This window comes from Schistocerca gregaria, chromosome 11, assembly GCF_023897955.1.
Source record: "Schistocerca gregaria isolate iqSchGreg1 chromosome 11, iqSchGreg1.2, whole genome shotgun sequence".
In the NCBI taxonomy this organism is placed as follows: Eukaryota; Metazoa; Arthropoda; class Insecta; order Orthoptera; family Acrididae; genus Schistocerca; species Schistocerca gregaria.
Window position 1 is genome coordinate 111,646,104 of NC_064930.1, and position 21,613 is coordinate 111,667,716.

At 43.8% G+C, this 21,613-nt stretch overlaps 1 protein-coding gene across 10 annotated transcripts in view; it reads right to left on the minus strand.

The window, feature by feature from the left end:
- LOC126295315 (activated Cdc42 kinase-like) overlaps positions 1-21,613 on the minus strand; it is a 335,217-nt gene that overhangs the window by 113,323 nt on the left and 200,281 nt on the right. For 6 of the 10 annotated variants that reach the window (XM_049987766.1, XM_049987765.1, XM_049987761.1 and 3 more), the window contains one exon: positions 17,904-17,957. The exons of the other annotated variants lie outside the window; for them this stretch is intronic. In XM_049987766.1, the coding sequence (XP_049843723.1) occupies positions 17,904-17,957 (54 nt within the window). The remainder of the gene's footprint in view (positions 1-17,903; positions 17,958-21,613) is intronic. 10 annotated transcript variants of the gene reach the window in all.

Consider the following 21,613-nt stretch of genomic DNA (forward strand, 5'->3'; position numbering starts at 1 on the left):
ATACAGGGTTTCTGAAAAGACTTTCCCTGATTACATAAATTGATAACTCAGACTAGAAGTAAGACACAAATATGAAACTTGTGTCGAATTGTTTACAACTATCAAAGTTTTTTTCCTGTTTTAGGTTCGCAGTATGTAAGTAGTGGATGAGGTGCAGTGCCCAAGAAGCCATGTTAACCAATCAGGGGAAGGCACAGTTTGTACTATGATACCATGAGACAGGATCACCAACCACAGTGCACAGACACTTCCAGACAACATTTGGTAGGAGTCCACCTGATGTCAAGAGCATTAAAGCCTGGTATGAGAAGTTCAAGAACACAGGATCGGTTGCTGACCTTCCGAGGTCTATTCGATTGAGAACCTCAGCAGACAGGGTGGAAGCTGTAAGGCAGTCTTTTCTGCGAAGTCCGAAGAAATCGGTGCACAGGGCCTCATGTGAATTACAGATACCAAAAAACTCTCACCGTGACATTTTACACAAACGTTTATTGTTTCGTGCATACAAAGTGCAAATCGTTCCAGCCTTGTTGCCTAATGACAGTACACGTCGATATGAGTTTGTGGTCGAAATGCTATCACATATTGAGGACGATGATGGTTATCTCAGACAAATTGCCTTTTCCAACAAAGTGACCTTTTTTTGCCAGTGGAGTAGTGAATTGCCATAACGTGCGCATTTGGGGTTCACAACCCCCTGGAGAGGTCACGGAGTGCACCAGAGGCAGTCCAAAGGTGCACGTTTGGTGTGCGCTACTGCACGATCAAATTATTGGGCAATTCTTCTTCGCTGAGGCGACCGTCACATCTGCAGTGTGTCTGGACATGTTGCAACTGTATGCTGTTCCTCACCTGCTTCAATATCACCCCGACGTCTTGGTTCTGCAAGACCCTGCACCGCCTCATTGGGGGTTTGGATGTCCGTGTCTACCTCGATATGAGTTTCCTGGGCGATGGATTGGTCATGATGGGCCAAAGGTTTGGCCTCCACACTCTCCTGACATAACCCCATTAGACTTCTTTTTATGGGGTTATGTCAAGGATGAGGTCTACTGAACACACGTACCAGATCTTGAAACCCTGCGGCAACGGACAACCACAGTCGTTGAATCGATCCCTCCAGAGATGTCGGCTAATGTGTGGACGGAAATGGAATATCGCCTAGATGTGCTACGTGCTACCAAGGGTGCTCATGTGGAAGTTTACTGATGTGTGAAAAAAACTTTGATAGTTTGTAAACAATTAGACACCAGTTTCATATTTGTATCTTACTTCTAGCCTGAGTTAGCAATTTATGTAATCAGGGAAAGACTTTTCGGACACCCTGTATTTATGTTGAGGAACATGACAACTGACTATGATTGTTAGCTTTGTTTACAATTAACAAAAAAACCTCGATCCAGTTACATGGTAGGCTCTTACAAGTGATGTGAAATACAAGGGGCAGTCAAATGAAAACTGAACACTTGCCATACACACACTGGTGTGACAAAAGCGGTATGCACATATGTAGATGATGGTGGCATCGCATACACAAAGTATGAAACGACACCCACTGTCATTTGTACTCATGTGATTCACATGGGCAGGTTTCCGACAGGAATAACAGATTCTGAGTATGTAATGGTAGTTGGAGATAGATGCGTCGAACATTAGACTTCGGAAATCATTACGGAGTGCAATATTCTGAGATCCACAGGGTCAAGAGTGTACTGAGAATACCAAATTTCAAACATTACCTCTCACTACAGACAATCCAATGGCCATCGACCTTCACTTAATGGCCTAGAGTGTCGGTTTCTGCATAGAGTTGTCAGTGCTAATAGAAAAGCAACACTGCGTGAAATTGCCACAGAAATCAACGTGGGACACACAATGAATGTATCTGTTCAGACAGTGAAATTTGGTGTTAACGGGCTGTAGCAGCAGACGACTGACACAAGTGCTTTTGCTAACAGCATGACATTGTCTGCAGCACCTCTCCTTCGCTCGTGACCATACCATTTCGACTCTAGTCACTCACTCACTCACTCACTCACTCACTCACTCACTGCTCATATCGGACTTGAGAGTCCATTATCACAGCAACATATTTTCGCCATCTGTCCTTGTCTTGGGCTATTTCCTTCCATTCACCTTCAATACTTAGGCTCCTCAAATCAGCCTTCACATTGTCCTCCCATCTACGCCTCGGTCTCCCCACAGGACGTTTTCTCTCGTTTTGACCCTAGACGACTGGAAAACTGTGGTCTGGTCAGTTGGTTAAAGCTGATGGTAGGATTCAAGTATGGAGCAGACCCCATGAAGCCATCTACCTGAGTTGTCAACAAGGTACTGTGCAAGTTGGTAGTTGCCCCATAATGATGTAGGCTGTGTCTACATGAGGGACTGGGTCCTCTGGTACAACCAAGCTGATGATTGACTGGAAATGGTTATGTTCAGCTCCTTGGAGACCATTTTCAACTGCTCAGGGATTTCATGTACCCAAACAATGGAATTTTTATAGATACAATGCACCGTATCACTGGGTCACAACTGTTTGCGATTTATTTGAAGAGCACTCTGAAAAATATGAGCGAATGATTTGGTCATCCAGACAGCCCAACATGTATTTCGTCGAGCACCTGTGGGACATAATAGAGGGATCAATTCGTGCACAAAATCCTGCATTGGCATCACTTTTGCAATTGTGGACAGCTATAGAGGCAGCGTGGTTCAATATTTGTGCAGGGGACTTGCAAGATCCCCTCGCTTCTTAACTGATGCTGTTATTACTCAGCTTAGCCGCAAGTCTGTAGAGAGTGGTATGTGTGACGTACAGTATAACTGGTCAGCATTTCCACCCGAAATTTGCGAGTGCAAGTCAGACCTTTCTCGATCCGCCTCGGTGGGTCGTGTAGTCGGATTTCCTCCTACCTGTGCACAATGCAACTCTTGTAAATGTCGTCCCTTGCAGATTCTTCATTGGCGAATTGGATGTCTCTGTCAGTGGAAGCTAATTATCTGAAATTCTGTCTATCAACTTTGGGGCATCTACTTACTCGAAATTAACATTCAGAATTCTGTAATATCGCTTTTATTCCTATTAGATCAATAATGAAACACTCGTGTCACAAATTACTCGTAACCGAGAGCACGGCTACCATCAAACAAGACAGGAAGAGCTCTTAACGCCGACTGCCAACTTTGGCGCACAGTCCGTATCTCTTACTAGTTTCGTCACAGTTCGTGGATTTCCGATCAAGTTTGTACTTACTAAGATATGCATTTGTTAATGAACAGGTGTGAATTTTATCGAGGCAAAATTATGATAAATAGTTTTAAACATCCTGAGGCCTCTCCTAGTATTCATGTTGTCATAAATGACTTTAATTATTAAATATAAATAAACAAAATCGGTGACTTTGGCTCCAAGATGGCGGTACTTCCTGTTATGTAGATTTCGCAGGCTGATTCTTTTTGTTACGGTCCAGCGGCGAGCCCCACCCCACTATGTGTGACATACGGTCGCTTCGTCACCTAGCCAGCCAGCGTGAGAAATGCTCTCTGACTTGTCGCTGGCTACGGACTACAGCACTTCCTAACTATCGCGTATACGTCAATAAGAGAGAATGATTTATTAAAACTGGTAAAAACGTCTTCCTCACATAAGAGGCACCTTACAGACTCCCAAAGACTTTTTGAGTCCACATAATGTAAAGTTGCTGCACTAAACTAGGCAAATCGATATCCAGCACAATATTAGGATGCATCCCACAACTTTTGCCACCTCAGTATTTAACCCACTGGGAGATGAGATGATCAATTCCTGTTTTATAGAACGTGGTCAGCTGCTGATAGATCCACCATCACCTCACCTGACTGAAACAATGTGTACGTACGTCTCTTCAGGTTGTCACAAATGTGAAAATCACGTAGTGAATGATTGGGCTGTATGTAGGATGTTGCAATGTTTCCCAGTCAAATCACTGAAGCGTAGCCTTTGTCTTATTGGCAATACATCCCACATCTACCCTGTTACAGAAATCTAAAGCCGTTCGTACTAGTTCCGGTAAGATCACGAAAACCTTCTCCTTCGACTGCAGAACCACAATCAATTGTACAGGATGGCAGCCAGTCAAGGAAAATTTAGGGAATTAGTTTACGAAATTTATTTCAAAGGCCCATTGGAATCTTTACAAGTTTTCTCCCAGAGTAATTTATGCCATGTCTACATGACACAAGTCACTTGCCTCTCAAAACCAAGGCAGTTCTGTCCAGTTAAAGCTGCTGACAGGAGACACCCTGAGCCCTCTGCTGAAACTGCTAATGAATTCACGCCACTGATTTTAGCCAACAGTGTGCGCGGGATACCGATCATGTCTGCGGATGCCGGAGCGTCCTGCGGGCCAGAACACAGTCGCCTCGCTCTCTCGGAATCCAGACTTTGAGCAGAGCAGACATCTTCTCGGAAGGCAGAGCCTCTGGCTCTGCTCTTCGCGGCCGGCCACCAACGTAAGTTAACATGAACTGCTTCCCCTTCCAGTGCCCATTTTAATTAATTATCCGACCTCCTAGACTGGCCTAAAACTGATAACTTCCGACCACAGTTGAGCCCTCTGCACTCCGTATATTGAAATATATCCTCTTTATTGTACTTAATTTCCTGTTTTGTCATTTAATGGCAGTCACGGATGCCCACTATCAAATCCTGACTGCTCAACCTCCTGCACACTGCCGCCAGAAGGCATATTTAACAACGTTCTACCCCCTTCCCTGCCATTTTATACATTAACATTGGTGTCAGAAGTTTCTCTCCCCACCCCCAAACCACATACTCTTTTACATTTGGTGTCAGAAGTGGGATGTAACAATTATATCCCACCCTTCCTAGCACGTACTCTTTTACACAATGCCGTAACTGTAATGTGCCGTAAAGTCAAAACACCTGGGAATGCTGTCTGACAGAATGATACTGTTGCCCCCCCCCCCCCCCTTCCCCCTTTCCCTCAATGCCAACCAGACAACTGGTTGGGAAACAATGCCACATCCTCCGTACAGTCCAGATGTTTTAAGGAGTGGTTTACACATCTCCGACGACCTGAAGGACGACACGCACAGACATCGCTATCTGCCGGAGGAGGAAGTGCGAGGATGGGCGCGACATTAGAGCCATCTGTAGCTGATCGTGTTGGACAAAACGGGAATCTATCACCTGGACAAAATGGGAATCTATCACCTCATCTCCGAGTGGGATAAATGACTTAATGCATGTGGTGGTTACTTGTGAATGGAACCATTCCATGGTCAACTGGTGGTCAACTTATATTTGACTGCCCTTCGTAATAAGACTCATTGCAGTTGATAATGTTTACTGAAGTGTCCAAAAACAGGAAGTAAGCGCAGCATCTAGAGGGGTAAGGGAAGTGCACTGACCGTGTGCATGCTACAAATTCACAGCCTACACACAAGTTAGTGTGACCGTGTGTCTTCTGCAGGACTGTGGCAGGCGCTCTCTCAGCTGTGTAATTAGGGGAGGTGGAATTGGTCATCTTCAGCAAATTGCCCCAAGCTATACAGGGTGTTACAAAAAGGTACAGCCAAACTTTCATGACACATTCCTCACACACAAATAAAGGAAAGATGTTACATGGACATGTGTCCGTAAACGTTTAATTTCCATGTTAGAGCTCATTTTAGTTTCGTCAGTATGTACTGTACTTCCTTAATTCACCGCCAGTTGGCCCAATTGAAGGAAGGTAATGTTGACTTTGGTGCTTGTGTTGACATGCGACTCATTGCTCTACAGTACTAGCATCGAGCACATTAGTACGTAGCATCGACAGGTTAGTGTTCATTACGAACATGGTTTTGCAGTCAGTGCAGTGTTTACAAATGCAGAGTTGGGCCCCGCATACTTCCACCTACGCTCAAGGGAGCACTTTATCATGATTTCATACGGGATACTCTACACGTGCTGCTAGAACATGTGCCTTTACAAGTACGACACAACATGTGGTTCATGCACGATGGAGCTCCGGCACATTTCAGTCGAAGTGTTCGTAAGCTTCTCGACAACAGATTCGGTGACCGACGGATTGGTAGAGGCAGACCAATTCCGTGGCCTCCACGCCCTCCTGACCTCGACCCTCTCGACTTTCATTTATGGGGGCATTTGAAAGCTCTTGTCTACGCAACCCCGGTACCAAATGTAGAGACTCTTCGTGCTCGTATTGTGGACGGCTGTGATACAATACGCCATTCTCCAGGGCTGCATCAGTGCATCAGGGATTCCGTGCGACGGAGGGTGGATGCACGACTAACGAAGGACATTTTGAACATTTCCTGTGACAAAGTGTTTGAAGTCACACTGGTACGTTCTGTTGCTGTGTGTTTCTATTCCACGATTAATGTGATTTGAAGAGAAGTTATAAAATGAGCTCTAACATGGAAAGTAAGCATTTCTGGACACATGCCCACATACCATATTTTTCTTTCTTTGTGTGTGAGGAACGTTTCCTGAAAGTTTGGCCGTATCTTTTTGTAACCCTCTGTATACAGTGTATTCATTCTCTCTCTCTCTCTCTCTCTCTCTCTCTCTCTCTCTCTCTCTCTCTAGCACACTGCAGCAACATGCAGGCCACTGATAGGCTCCTGCAAGCCTCTACACCACAGTAATTATTGTGTATAGTGCTGTAATCTATTTTTTTATTTGCTTATTGGCTTTCTGTGAATTATATAGTTACTTTGTCTACAATGAAGTAGCTTTGGCTCACATGTGCCTATGAAACCTGACGAATTGAAACAAGAATAAGACCACACAGAAAACTTCAAAACTGACATTTCCAATGTCCAAAACTTATACGCACCTGCTGTTGCAGTAGGCTCTCACTTAAATTAGTACACAGCACATAATGTACAGCAAAAGCACATATTATTTTATTTAATTATGCAGATACATGCACAATTAGACATCACAGTCTGTAACCAAACAAATTAGATTATTTGCATAACAGAAATATAAGCTTTGCAAACCCATGTATACAAAACAACAATAATTATATCAGTGATCAGAGACATAAACATCCTTCAACATTAACAATTTGCAGTTACAAACTACCAGAGAACAAAGTTAAAATGTAGCAAACCCTCATTTGCATTCGTAATAAATATTTTTATAATGACCCACTATAAACCAACTGAGTACTCAAATAATATTGTGGCATTACTACTGAAAAACACATCACTAACATTTATGTAATCTGCATTTCACCCCACAATGTAAACTTTTACGTAGCACACATCCCACTTCAACAGCTCGATCGGATCGAAACAATTGTGCAATTCTATGTACTGATCAGTCGCCTCTGTAAGAAGTGAAAGGAGATAGCATTACAGTGTGCCCTATCTCTAAGGAAGAATTAGAGCTATTTATTAAGCAATTTTGGGCCAACAGGAATTTGTAAAAGGAAAAGCGACTAACAGACACACACTGTCAGCCTGTCAGAATAATGGTATACAACAAATGAAGCACTCCACAGCTCTCAGAATACAGCTCTGTAACAGCTGCAAGATAATTTTCACATGGTCAGTTTTTACATCTATTAGAATTTTACAAATGACAATCTTTGCCTTTTTATGTATTTTCCACCAATACTCATGTTTCAATCCTAGGTCCTTATCAACAGGTATATTGCAAGAACAGTGGTGCAAATCATACATGCTGTATGAACTGGAGAAACATTTTTGCACAGGATCACGACTGGCGTCTCAAACCTGCATACCAGAGCATAGCATCACAAAAATGTTGTTTAAAACACGTCTGCCCTGCCTTTGCAGTATCTCGACAGTGCTATCTGTATAAAAGAACACGTAAGTGGTTGACTATTATTACTTACACCAGAGTGACAGTATTATCAACTCCTGAGCAGCTGCAGTAACTTCTGGCAGTCAAACTGTCAAACATATTTACAGGGTTGTTTACACACGTAAAAATATTCTCTTCTTCCAGGAACATTTCTCAATGAACACTGACAGCTGGGCACATTTGGACATAAGCTGTTTACAGTACCTAGTAGGTAAAGACTACATACAAGGTGCAACAATAAAGTAATGAGACTGATGTGAAGAAAAAAAAAAATGTTGCTTACCCTTTTAGTCAAGTTTAGTGTTGTCTCGTTCAAAGTAGTTCCCTTCTGATTGCACGCACTTTTTCCAGCACTTCTGCCATTGATGGTAACATTTCTGGAACTCATCTCCTGTAATATCCTCCAAGACCCTCGTCACAGCTTTTTGGACATCTTGCGTTTTTTGAAAATGGTGTCACACAGAGTGATATCTGGCGAATAAGGTGGCTGTGGTAGTACTGAAATTTGTTTTGAGGTTAAAAATTGCTGTACTGACACAGCAGTATAGGCTGGCGTGTTATCGTCATGCAGAATCCAACTATCAGCAATGTTGGCATGGACACAAAGAACTCTTTTACAAAGTCTTACTGAAATTCCTTTGTAGTAATATTGGTTAACTGTTTGTCCAGGAGGCACCCACTCTTTATGAACAATTACCTTGGAATCAAAGCAGCACACAAGCATGCATTTCACTTCTGACTTTGACATGTGAGCTTTTTTGGTCTGCGTGATCCCTTTGAGCACCATTGCAAACTTTGGCATTTTGTCTCTGGATCGTACTGAAAAAACCAAATTTACTCACCAGTGATAACATGGCTCAACAATTCTGGATTGATTTCCATTTGCTCTAACAGATCGGCTGCATCATTTTTCCGTGTTTCTCGCTTTTGTGGCGAGAGATTTTTGGGGACCATTTTTGCACAAAACTGTCTCATATCAAGATCTTCAGTTATTACTACACGAACTGTTTCTCAATTGACATTCAGTTCTTCTGCAATCATTTTCACGGACAATCTTTGATCAGATTGTACGAGTTCACGCATCTTGGCCAAGTTGACATCTGTCCGTGAGGTTGACCGTCACCCACTGCAGTATTCATTTAACATTTGTTCTGCCTTCACTAAACATTTTATGCCAATGAAAAACTTGAGCTCTTGACATAACCTCCTCTCCAAAAGCCTTCTGAAGCTTACTGTAAGTTGACGCTGCATTATCACCCAATTTAACGCAAAAAGAAATGGCATACCATTGCGCAATATTATGCGGCTCCATTTCTGTCACGAGAGACACAAACACGTGTTAACGTATTACAGCACAACTCACAACTGAGCAGTGGCATCGATGTGCTCCTTGGGCTGGAAGCAGCTTATATACCAACGTCAAAGATATTGTGCCTATGCACGCCTGCAGGGTTGCCACACCCTGCAAAGAAAATCAGTCTCACTACTTTATTGTCGAACCTCGTATACACATTAATATAAAAGCCTGTCACAGGTGACATCAAGGTCTTAATTTTGGCCGGAACAGCATTCCAGCACCTCACAGGGATTTTGTTTTAACTCACTGGAACAAGTCACCATTAAAATACACTCCTGGACATTGAAATAAGAACACCGTGAATTCATTGTCCCAGGAAGGGGAAACTCTATTGACACATTCCTGGGGTCAGATACATCACATGATCACACTGACAGAACCACAGGCACATAGACACAGGCAACAGAGCATGCACAATGTCGGCACTAATACAGTGTATATCCACCTTTCGCAGCAATGCAGGCTGCTATTCTCCCATGGAGACGATCGTAGAGATGCTGGATGTACTCCTGTGGAACGGCTTGCCATGCCATTTCCACCTGGCGCCTCAGTTGGACCAGCGTTCGTGCTGGATGTGCAGACCGCGTGAGACGACGCTTCATCCAGTCCCAAACATGCTCAATGGGGGGACAGATCCGGAGATCTTGCTGGCCAGGGTAGTTGACTTACACCTTCTAGAGCACGTTGGGTGGTACGGGATACATGCGGACGTGCATTGTCCTGTTGGAACAGCAAGTTCCCTTGCCGGTCTAGGAATGGTAGAACGATGGGTTCGATGACGGTTTGGATGTACCGTGCACTATTCAGTGTCCCCTCGACGATCACCAGAGGTGTACGGCCAGTGTATGAGATCGCTCCCCACACCATGATGCCGGGTGTTGGCCCTGTGTGCCTCGGTCGTATGCAGTCCTGATTGTGGAGCTCACCTGGACGGCGCCAAACACGCATACGACCATCATTGGCACCAAGGCAGAAGCGACTCTCATCGCTGAAGACGACACGTCTCCATTCGTCCCTTCACTCACGCCTGTCGCGACACCACTGGAGGCGGGCTGCACGATGTTGGGGCGTGAGCGAAAGACAGCCTAACGGTGTGCGGGACCGTAGCCCAGCTTCATGGAGACGGTTGCGAATGGTCCTCGCCGATACCCCAGGAGCAACAGTGTCCCTAATTTGCTGGGAAGTGGCGGTGCGGTGCCCTACGGCACTGCGTAGGATCCTACGGTCTTGGCGTGCATCCGTGCGTCGCTGCGGTCCGGTCCCAGGTCGACGGGCACGTGCACCTTCCGCCGACCACTGGGGACAACATCGATGTACTGTGGAGACCTCACGCCCCACGTGTTGAGCAATTCGGCGGTACGTCCACCCGGCCTCCCGCATGCCCACTATACGCCCTCGCTCAAAGTCCGTCAACTGCACATACGGTTCACGTCCACGCTGTCGCGGCATGCTACCAGTGTTAAAGACTGCGATGGAGCTCCGTATGCCACGGCAAACTGGCTGACACTGACGGCGGCAGTGCACAAATGCTGCGCAGCTAGCGCCATTCGACGGCCAACACCGCGGTTCCTGGTGTGTCCGCTGTGCCGTGCGTGTGATCATTGCTTGTACAGCCCTCTCGCAGTGTCCGGAGCAAGTATGGTGGGTCTGACACACCGGTGTCAATGTGTTCTTTTTTCCATTTCCAGGAGTGTAGTACAAGTGTTAAATCACAACATAACTCTTAATTTACGATAATGACCGAAGCTGAAGAAATGAGTTAAAATTCGTGCCACGGACAGAATTTGAACCTAGGTCTCCTTGCTTACTAGGCAGAAACGCTAACCGTTATACCACCACAGCTACGTTAGCCACAGTGCTGTGGTGGTGTAATGGTTAGCACTCCTGTCTAGTAAGCGAAGAGACTCGGGTTCGAGTCCTGGCCGTGGCACGAATTTTAATTCATTTCTTCAGTTTCTGTCATTATCGTAGACAACGGTGAGACTCAAATGTTTTGAGGAAAATTAAATTATAAGATCTATACTATAACTGTAATTTGTCACTGTGCCACCACTACTGAATGTGACAATGGCAGACCACCATGATGCAACAGGCAGTGGCATGGGAAGAGGTCCTGCGTGTGTATGCAGTGTACGTGGGTGTATACAGTATACCCAAGAAATCTGAGACTTGTTCCGAAGTAATGATCGGTACATATCTGTAATCTTCATGTCGACTGTCTTTTCTTTATGACTGCCACCGACCTCAGGGCCCTTAACAACACAACCGAGATAAGTTGAGCTTCATTCTGAAGTTTTAGCCCATATCTTGACAGGTATTGCTTTCCATACATATTGTGCATAGAACTTTTCTCCTAGTGTTGATGAATATTATCTCCTTTGCACCAAACCAAGTCTTATACTCATCAGAACGGTCGTTGGTGGCCAGAGTTGCTTTCTACTTATATACATGAGGCTGGACTAACAGGTAATAGAAGGTGTATGCGGTTCCTCAGCTTACTGCCTGAACGTATAAGAAGACATTTTTATAGAAGGCACAACTGGACACTTCCTTGAGGCATTTTATAAGAACTGAACGTCTCTATCTAGCCACAACACTGCTGATTGTATGATGGACACATGCCACAGAATGAGATTCGTGTGAATACTTGGTCATACTGTGCTATGAGAAATATGAGACAGTCAGACAGTGTTGCAAACAGCTTATGCAAGGTGCCTAAATAACACTGTGAATATATTGGTATTTTGCAATAGCCAGGCTTTATTACAGCTGTCCAGGCGAAGATGATAATGTCACTATGCAAGGGCATTCCAACTTAAGACATTTATGTTCCTGATAGAAGAATGTGAAGAGTATCTCAGAACTTTAAGGTCAACATTACATAGCCAAGAAAACATTCTAACAAGGGAACCTCCCCATCACACCCCCCTCAGATTTAGATATAAGCTGGCACTGTGCATAGGCCATGAAAAACTGAACACAGATCAATCGAGAAAACAGGAAGAAGTTGTGTGGAACTATGAAAAAAATAAGCAAAATATACATACACTGAGTAGTCCATGTGCAAGCTAGGCAACATAAAGGAAAGTGTCAGCTCGGGAGCTCCGTGGTCCCGTGGTTAGCATGAGTAACTGCGGAACGAGAGGTCGTTTGTTCAAGGCTTCCCTCGAGTGAAAATTTTAATTTTTTATTTTCAGTTTATGTGACAAACTCCTATTATTTCATCACTTTTTTGGGAGTGATCATCACATCCACAAGAAAACCTAAATCAGGCAAGGTAGAAGAATCTTTTTACCCATTCGCCAAGTGTACAAGTTAGGTGGGTCGACAACATATTCCCGTCATGTGACGCACATGCCGTCACCAGTGTCGTATAGAATATATCAGATGTGCTTTCCTGTAGAGGAATCGGTTGACCTACGACCTTGCAATCAAATGTTTTCGGTTCCCATTGGAGAGGCAAGTCCTTTCGTCTACTAATCGCACCGTTTTGCGGTGTGGTCGCAAAACACAGTTACTAAACTTATTACAGTGAGCAGAGACGTCAATGAACGAACGGATAGATCATAACTTTGCGAAAATAAAAAAGTAAACTTTTCACTCGAGGGAAGACTTGAATCCAGGACCTATCGTTCTGTAACTGCTCACGCTAACCACGATGCTCCGCAGCTCGCGTTATCCTTTATGTTGCGCATGGACTACTCAATTCGTATATTTTGCTTATTTTTTTCATAGTTGCACACAACTTCTTCCCGTTTTCTCAATTGATCTGTGTTTAGTTTTTCAAGCCCTATCCGCTGTGCCAACTTATAACTAAATCTGAGAGGGGTACGATGGGGAGGTTCCCTTGTAAGCTGAGAGTTTGAGAAGAGGGAGCAGTGGCCAGAAATTAATGTTTCAGGTGGTACACAGCCTCAAATGAGTATTTGTGTGAGTCATCTCCCGTTTCAAAACAAACGACTGCTCGCAGCACTGATGTCGGCACAGCTGCCTCGAAAAACGATACAGTGACATGCGATGTGCCCACTATGGTGCTTACTACAGCCTACTGCTGGTGTCTGTCTGTCAAAGACAGAGCGGCACTCGTTATAGCAACTCGTGGACGAAGATATAATGTATGGCTCAGTAGAATGTAATGCCCAGTAAATCAAACTGATGTGCAGAGGAAAGTTCAGCAACAGGTGTCATACTCAATGCACAAAATTTGTTTTCGTGGATGAAAACCTACGACACACTGGGCTGTTCAATACCCAGAAACCTGTTCCAGATATTAGAGGCGCTCCAAAATTTTGCTTGCAATGAGGTCCACAGCAGAAATAAGCTTTTTGGAGGATAGTAATAACTGCACTGGCTGTCGTAACTTCAATTATGTTTTTGTGACGAACCCCACTTTCAGTAGGCCATAAATAAGATAAATGTGCCTACAAAAAATTATTTAATTACTAAAAGTTGGGGGAAAAGTTTACACTGATCAAACAATGTTAAAATGCAACTCGGACACACAATTTTAAAAACAAACAACATAATACGAAGTGTTTCTATAAAAGCTCAGATGTAACATATGACTCGCCAGTACAGAATCGCCGTTTGAGACTCACTTGGTCTCGTGTGGTTTATTTTATAGTCTGAGCACCCAGCTGCATCAAGTTTTGACTGTAATTTGAATATGGGAGGCGTACCAGATGGACTAACAGGGGATACTGAACGTACACAGAGAAGGGCAGCACAAATTAATACAGGTTTGTTTGGTCCGTGGGAGAGCGTTACAGTAATGTTGAAGACACTGAACTGACAGACTCTTGAAGACAAATGTAAATTATCCTGAGAAACTCGGGTAACAAAGTTTCGAGAATTGGTTTTGAATAACGACTCTAGAAATATACTACAACCCCCTAAATATTACTCACACAAGCATCCTGAGGACAACGTCTGAATAACTACAGCACACACAGAGCCACTCAAACCACCATTCTTCCGACACTCCATACGTCAATGGAACGGGAAAAAATCTTAATAAATGGTACAATGGAATGTACCCTGTGCCATGCACTTTAAGCTGGTTTGCAGCGTATGGACGTAGATGTACGTGTAGATGTACATATGAGGGTCATTCAATAAATAATGCTCCAAAGTCATTAACACACACAGGAAAATATCCTTTCAGGGGCTTCCAATCTGACATGTGCGCAAAGATTTGAACAACTCTAGCACCATGACAGAGCTCTAGTAAACCATCAAAATGGCATCAATGTATTGTATTGTATTGTATTGTATGTTAACCAGGGCCCTAGAAACAACAGAGAGACTCCGTCCTTGACGCAGCCGCAGTGGTCCACAACCCCACGACGACTGCCGCACTTCACTTCACATCTCCGCCGCCCCACACCAAACCCAGGGTTATTGTGCGGTTCGGCTCCCAGTGCAACAAGTGAAAATGTGTACCAGATCAGGATTCGAACCTGCGATCTACTTATTAGGCAGTTGCGTTAACTACTGCGCCATTCGGACATGGTGATTAGCACGATTGTGCAGACCATCTCGGCACACATCCTGATAGACCCACATTACCACCTAGCACCATCTACCCACAGTTCCTGTCCACATCCCTCTCGCTCGCTACTTTGAGATTCCTGCTGCAGGCTGTACGTAATTGTGCATCCACATTGACGATGGTGGATTCATTGCCCATTAAGGGAAATCAATTATATGAATGCGTGGTGTCTGTTCTTTCAGACCACCCTCAGTGCAGATGCACAATTAAGTCCGACCTCCTGTGGGAATCTCAAAGTAGTGAGCACAGAGGACACGGACAGGGTCTGTGGACAGGTGGTGCCAAGTGGGAATGTGGGTCAGCCGAGAGGAATGCCAAGATAGTGCACACAGTTACGATAAACGCTGTGGTGTAATGGTTAATGCAACTGCCTAGTAAACAGGAGACCCAGGGTTCGAATCCTGGTCTGGCACACATTTTCACTTGTCCCCACTCATTCTGCATCAAGTTCTGACGCAGCTGACATCACCAGTCCCCTCACTTCACACTTCCCTTTCTCTCCCTCCACCTTCAATTTACAGGACACGTATCACAGCTAAGGCTTCCATGGACAACAGACACCACACATTCAAATAATTTATTCAGAGCCATATGTGAAGAGACAAACTCAGAAACCGCTACCGACACATTCAGTATGGCACAAATCCAAAAGAAATCTTGCTCCAACACAACAATGTGCACAAGCAAACAAGTTTCAAAATCCAGGAACACATCACAAAACTGGGTTGGAGATCACTGCCTCATCCGCCTATGTCCCAGACATGGTGCTCTCGGATGTGTATTTGTTTGGGCCACTTACAGAGTCTTTATGTGGGCCACATACTGAAGATGATTAAAGTGGAAGGAGAGCATTGAAAATGTGGCTATAAGATCAGGACAGGAGCTTTCACCAACAGGAAATGTGTGCTCGTATACAATGTTAGCATAAGGTCAGACAAAATTAAGAAGACTGTGTAGAAAAATAGTACATGTAAAAGAAATGTTGACTGATATCATCACCAGTTTGTAACTCTTAACAATAGATGTGCCTTGAGAGTAAAAATAAATGTAAAGGACCTTGTCAGGTGATACAGTACACTTGAAAATGGATACACAGCTGAAATTGTGCAGTAGTGTAAAACACAAAATAAAAGGATATTCTAATGCAAGTTACGATAGCCAGTGCAGCATATTATTGTCATTAAAAAACTGATTCAGTTAGTTTTTATCAATGTGAAACCATAAAAAGTGAAATACACAGAAAAAATTAACACTAGGTATAAATCTAATTCTGTACATCATGAACAGAGGAAACCTATGATGAAAGATTGCACCCTGCCCATAAAGCTCTCCTATCATTTCAAAAAATCATAACTTGGAAACTATTTCAGAGGATTGTGATTTGCTGTAAAATGTTTAGCAGCTCTCAATCATGTTTTTCTTAATGTTCTTGTCACAGATTTTACTCTGGGTGTATCAAAATGGCAACAGACCAGGAGACGGTGCAATGTGTTGTCTGGTATGCAGAATCTAGCCCTGTGACAGCATTTGATGGCAGAAAGGAGGGGTATCACTGGCAAAAATGAACGTAATGGGGTGGTTAAAATTTTTTATAGAGACAGGCAATGCCAAAGGCACAGATAGGGCACAAGTTGCATTTCAATACAGTCCCAAGAAATTAATTCGATGTGCATTGAGTGAACTGCAGAAAGCAAGATCAATTGTATGTAAAGTGCTACATAATAAGCAGTTACATCTTTATGCATACAAAATGCTAATGGTACAGGCAAAGCAGTGAAGTAATTGCCTTCTATGGTACACATTTGTGTGTTCTGTGCTAGCCTCCATAGCAGCTGATGATGACTATGTGAAAAAGTGCCCGTGTTCAGCTGAAGTAACGCTTCACATTTCTTGACACCTGAATCACTACATTAAGATCTGTGGCTCGAAAAACCCACACGAGAGACGTGAACACATCTGTGGTAGCCAGAAGCTTAATTTTTGTTGTGTTCTAATGCACAATAGGGTGACAGGCCGATTTATTTTTCTCCTGAGAAAATTCCTACTAGCACAGATTGAAAAGCTGCAACCGTTTGTCATCTCGCAGCACAATGATGCACCCCCGCATAAGAGACTGAACGTGCCCACATGCCAAATTTCTGAGAGTTGCGTGAGTTACAATTGTTCCACAGCACAACCCCATCTCTCCCAACGTTGAACAATTAAACTTTTTTTTTTTTTTGTGGGTTAAGTCAAAGGTTGTATGTACACAACAACAGTCAGTGACATTGCTCTCATCGGTACACGAACTGGAGCGGCAATCAGAACTGCTGCTGCTGTAATACTAACACTTACACGGGCAGAACTCTAATACTGTGTCACGATGTTATACCAGAAATGAGAGGGGCACACACTGAAAGTCTGATAAAAAGAAAACCCTATGAGATCTGTTAAATATTTTACTACAAACTTCAATGCTCTAACTCTAATACTTTCAAAGTTGTAATCTTATGAAACAGTAATGGGACTTTATGGGCACCCGGTATTGTGTGGTCTTGAGATCAGTAAAGTGTAATGAAGTCAGTGGCAGAACTCCGAAAATTTAATTTAAAATGCAGGAAATTATTTTTGCACCGTTTCCCTAATAAGCTGGCTCAATCTATTATATGTGTTCTGTTGACCTCTTCTAGTGAGTTTGCATGAGGTATACAATGGAGGCACAGAGTACATCAAAGCAGGAAATTCTAGGAGACAGGGTCTGCAGGCAAATTGTGAGCTAGAAGAGACAGGCTACTCAATGATGACAGAAATATCAAACTGCTCATAGGTGATATAGTGTGAATGTCAGTAACTGCATATAAAGCTGTTCTACTGTGTGATTTAATCAGCAATCTACTTTCCTCCAGGCTTCACTATAAAACTGATTGAAAACTGGACTATTTCAGTAGCTATTAACATGATGGATTGCCCCTCCCCCCCCTTCTCACCCCACTCGATGCCCCACCGACCAGCTGCTCTTGTGAAAGAGGTTTATAGGAAAGGTGACATGACTGACACGACGTAGTACAGAAGAGAACACGCAAGCACAATCCTTTTGTCGGCAGCTGACAGATTTGCAGAAACAGTAAGCACAGGTGCAAATTCACTTTATAGCTTCTTGTCAAACTTACATGCTCCGAATCTTTGCTTTTGGAGTCGTCCGAAGAAGACTGCTCCGACGGTACCTTCACAAAACCGTGCATTCTGTCAGAGAGAGCAGCGGAAATGCTAACCACTCTGCATCATCATACTAGCATTAAATCTAATGAGAAAACAACAAAAAAACAACAAAAAACATGACACTCGATAAGAATAGCAGTCTGGCATCACACGAGAGTCTGCGATTGTAAATACGTAATTTAATCGATCGGTAGCAAATTTCTTGACCTAGCTAGCTGTCACCAAAACATTGGAAATGGAGAACGAGAAAAAGTATAGTTCGATTGGAAATGGAGAACGAGAAAAAGTATAGTTCGATTCCACATCCCGTGCACGGTACACTCCTTACAAAATGAGCAACAGCTACGGATTAGTAGCAGCCTCGTCAAAGGAACCACCGCAGCGTTCACCTTAAAGGCTCAGTCAAACAGGGAGTGAGCAGCCTGACGCAGTCTCTGTGTGGCACCGTCCCAGTCAAAATGGGAGGCGAGTCGCTGCACTAGACTACTGTCACCTACGGCAGTCGGCTGGCATTTGACAATATTCTAAATGGCACGTGGCGAGTGAGTGCGAAAAATGCCAGAAGAAATGAAGTGCTTTCATCAATCTGGTGTGTGTAAATGTATTTTTGTACTATACAAGCCACACCAAATACAAAAACTCATCGAAATAGGCTTAGTGTGGAAAGAAATACGACGGTGAGTCAAATGAAAACCTTAAATATTTTTTTAAATATTATTTATTGTGCAGCAGTGGTACAAAGCTGTATCACTTTTCAACATAATCTCCCCCACGCTCAATGAAAGTCCACCAGCGCTTACAAAGTGCATAAATTCCATTAGAAAAAAATTCTTTTGGTAGTGTGCGCAACCACTCGTGCACCGCGTGGCGTACCCCTTCGTCAGAATGGAACTTCATTCCTCCCATTGCTTTTTTGAGTGGTCCAGACATATGGAAATCACTTGGGGCAAGGTCTGGTGATTATGGTGGATGAGGAAGACACTCAAAATGCAGGTCTGTGATTGTTGCAACTGTTGTACGGGCAGTGCGGGGCCTTGCATTGTCATCTTGGAAAGGACACCTGCTGACAGCAATCCACGTCGCTTTGATTTGATTGCAGGCAGCAGATGATTTTTTAGGAAATCTGTGTACGATGCACTGGTGACAGTGGTTCCTTTAGGCATGTAATGCTCCAAAATGACGCCTTTTTTGTCCCAAAAGAGAGTCAGCGTAACCTTCCCTGCTGATGGTTCTGTTCGAAAGTTCTTTGGTTTTGGTGATGAGGAATGGCGCCATTCCTCACTCGCTCTCTTTGTTTCCGGTTGGTGGAAGTGAACTCAGGTTTTGTCTCCAGTAACGGTTCTTGCAAGGATGCCGTCACCTTTTCGTTCAAAGTACCGAAGAAGTTCCTCACGAGCATAAACACGTTGTTCTCTCATTTCGGGAGTCAGCTGCTGTAGCACCAATCTTGCAGACACTTTGTGAAACTGGAGCACATCGTGCGCAATGTGGTGTGCTGACCCGTGACTAATCTGTAAACATGCTGCAATGCCATTCAGTGTCACTCGGCAGTTTTCCTTCACTGTGGCTTCAACTGCTGCAATGTTCTGTGGAGTCGCAACTCGTTTGCCTGACCTGCACGAGGAGCATTTTTCACTGAAGTCACACCATTTGCATACTTGCTACTCCATTCGTAGACTTGCTGCTGTGACAAACATGCATCACCGTACTGAACCTTCATTCGCTGATGAATTTCAATAGGTTTCACACCTTCACTACGCAAAAACCGAATAACAGAATGCTGCTCTTCCCTGGTGAAAATCGCAAGTGGGGCGGCCATCTGTATACTGATACTGCGACGGTATGTGTGCATCTGCACTACGTTGCCATATACAGGCCATTCTGCACGCTGCTTGTAACATGCTTACCAACTTACAGAATAACGGTGCGAAATTTCTAATTGTTGTTACAAATTTACGGTTTTCATTTGACTCACCCTTGTTTGTGCAAGTCTGAATGAGAGGTAAAGTACAGCTTGTCACACGAGCTCAGGACTGAACTATTAAGCCAGCTGAAGCCCTTCTATTTGCCACAGAACTAGGAGGGGGAGATTGGTGGGTCTGCCGCCCCGGCCTCCTTAACCCCACAGGTGGACCTGGGGCCATGCTGGGAGACTGGAATGGGGAAAAACCCCTGCCCTACCTGTGATTGGACCCAAGGCCTCCATGGCCACAGGTCTCTGTCAAATACCTACTAATCAGTTCTATATATTCATAAATAAATGCACACTTGCAGAACATATACCACCACATGAATATTGCTGTACAAAATATAGATCAACTGATATACTACGAGAGTAATACAAATGAAAACTTTAAAAGCTTCTTAAAATTTCAAACAGTTAGGTAATGAAGTTTGTAGGTTGCAGCAGTGTTCCTTGAGGTTCAGAAAGTAACAGATGGATATAAAGTGATGCTAAAATACAGGCGAGGGCAGCAGCACCTAGAACAATAGGGCTGCCCTGCTATCCACAAGCACCGGGATTGAGCAGTCATCTGTGACAGATTTTTTGTGTAGCGGAGGTGTCGAACCGATTGCAAGTCATCAAAGGACAGTACAGTACAACGATTTGTCATTTCAGCAAGCGTACGAGTGGTGTAGAAAGTTTAAAAGTCGTGTAACTTCTGTGGATACCTCACGACCAGGGCACACTCACCGAGTAGCGGCAGATGAGAATATTGCATTAGCGGAGAGCTCGTACAGGAGAACAGATGTGCAACTCTGAACAAAACAGCTACAGGTTTGAAGACTGGTACTGGTTCAGTGCAGAATATTGTTCACAATGTTCTGCACTACATTAAGGTGGCTGCAGCATGGGTGCCACACCAGCTGACTGCCAAATCAGGAGACTGTCCTGTCTACCGTATTTACTCGAATCCAAGCCGCACCTGAAAAATGAGACTCGAAATCAAGGAAAAAAAAAAAAAAAAAAATTCCCGAATCTAAGCCGCACCTGAAATTTGAGACTCGAAATTCAAGGGGGGAGAAAAGTTGTAGGCCGTACCTCCAAATCGAAACAAAGTTGGTTCATTGTAATATGAGACACAATTTAGGTCAAATGAATGACGATACCGCTACAGTAGTTTGGCTCGAGTCATAAGCTTAGCACTTAAGCTTTACCAGGTAGCCATTGCTATGCGTCAGGCACTCCATCCGTAGTTATATGGGTATCCTTCCTTTTTCACATACTTCGTCTGGTTTGAATCGATTGCTTATTTTTCTTTGATCTGATAAGCGCAGTTTTCTTTGTTATAGGTGTTTATGTCACTCTAAGCTGAAAATGCATTACTGTACTGTGCCTTGCATTGTTTGTCGCATTCTGATAATGAGTGTTTACGGCCTGTCACCGCTCTCGGCATGGCTTGCTTTTGTGTGCGCTACTGCTGCTTACAATAACAAAAAAGAGAGAGAGAGAGAGAGAGAGAGAGAGAGAGAGAGAGAGAGAGAGAGAGGGGGGGGGGGGGGGGGGGCTCATCTCATTAGCGAAACAATGGCAAGAAACTGCTATTTGGTTGTTACTTACACTGCTGCTTTCTTTGATAATGATCAACAAGAACCAAATAATAGACTGCGTATGATAGAAGAAGATGTTTTGAATGAGAGTTTAGCGAAAATTTTTCTC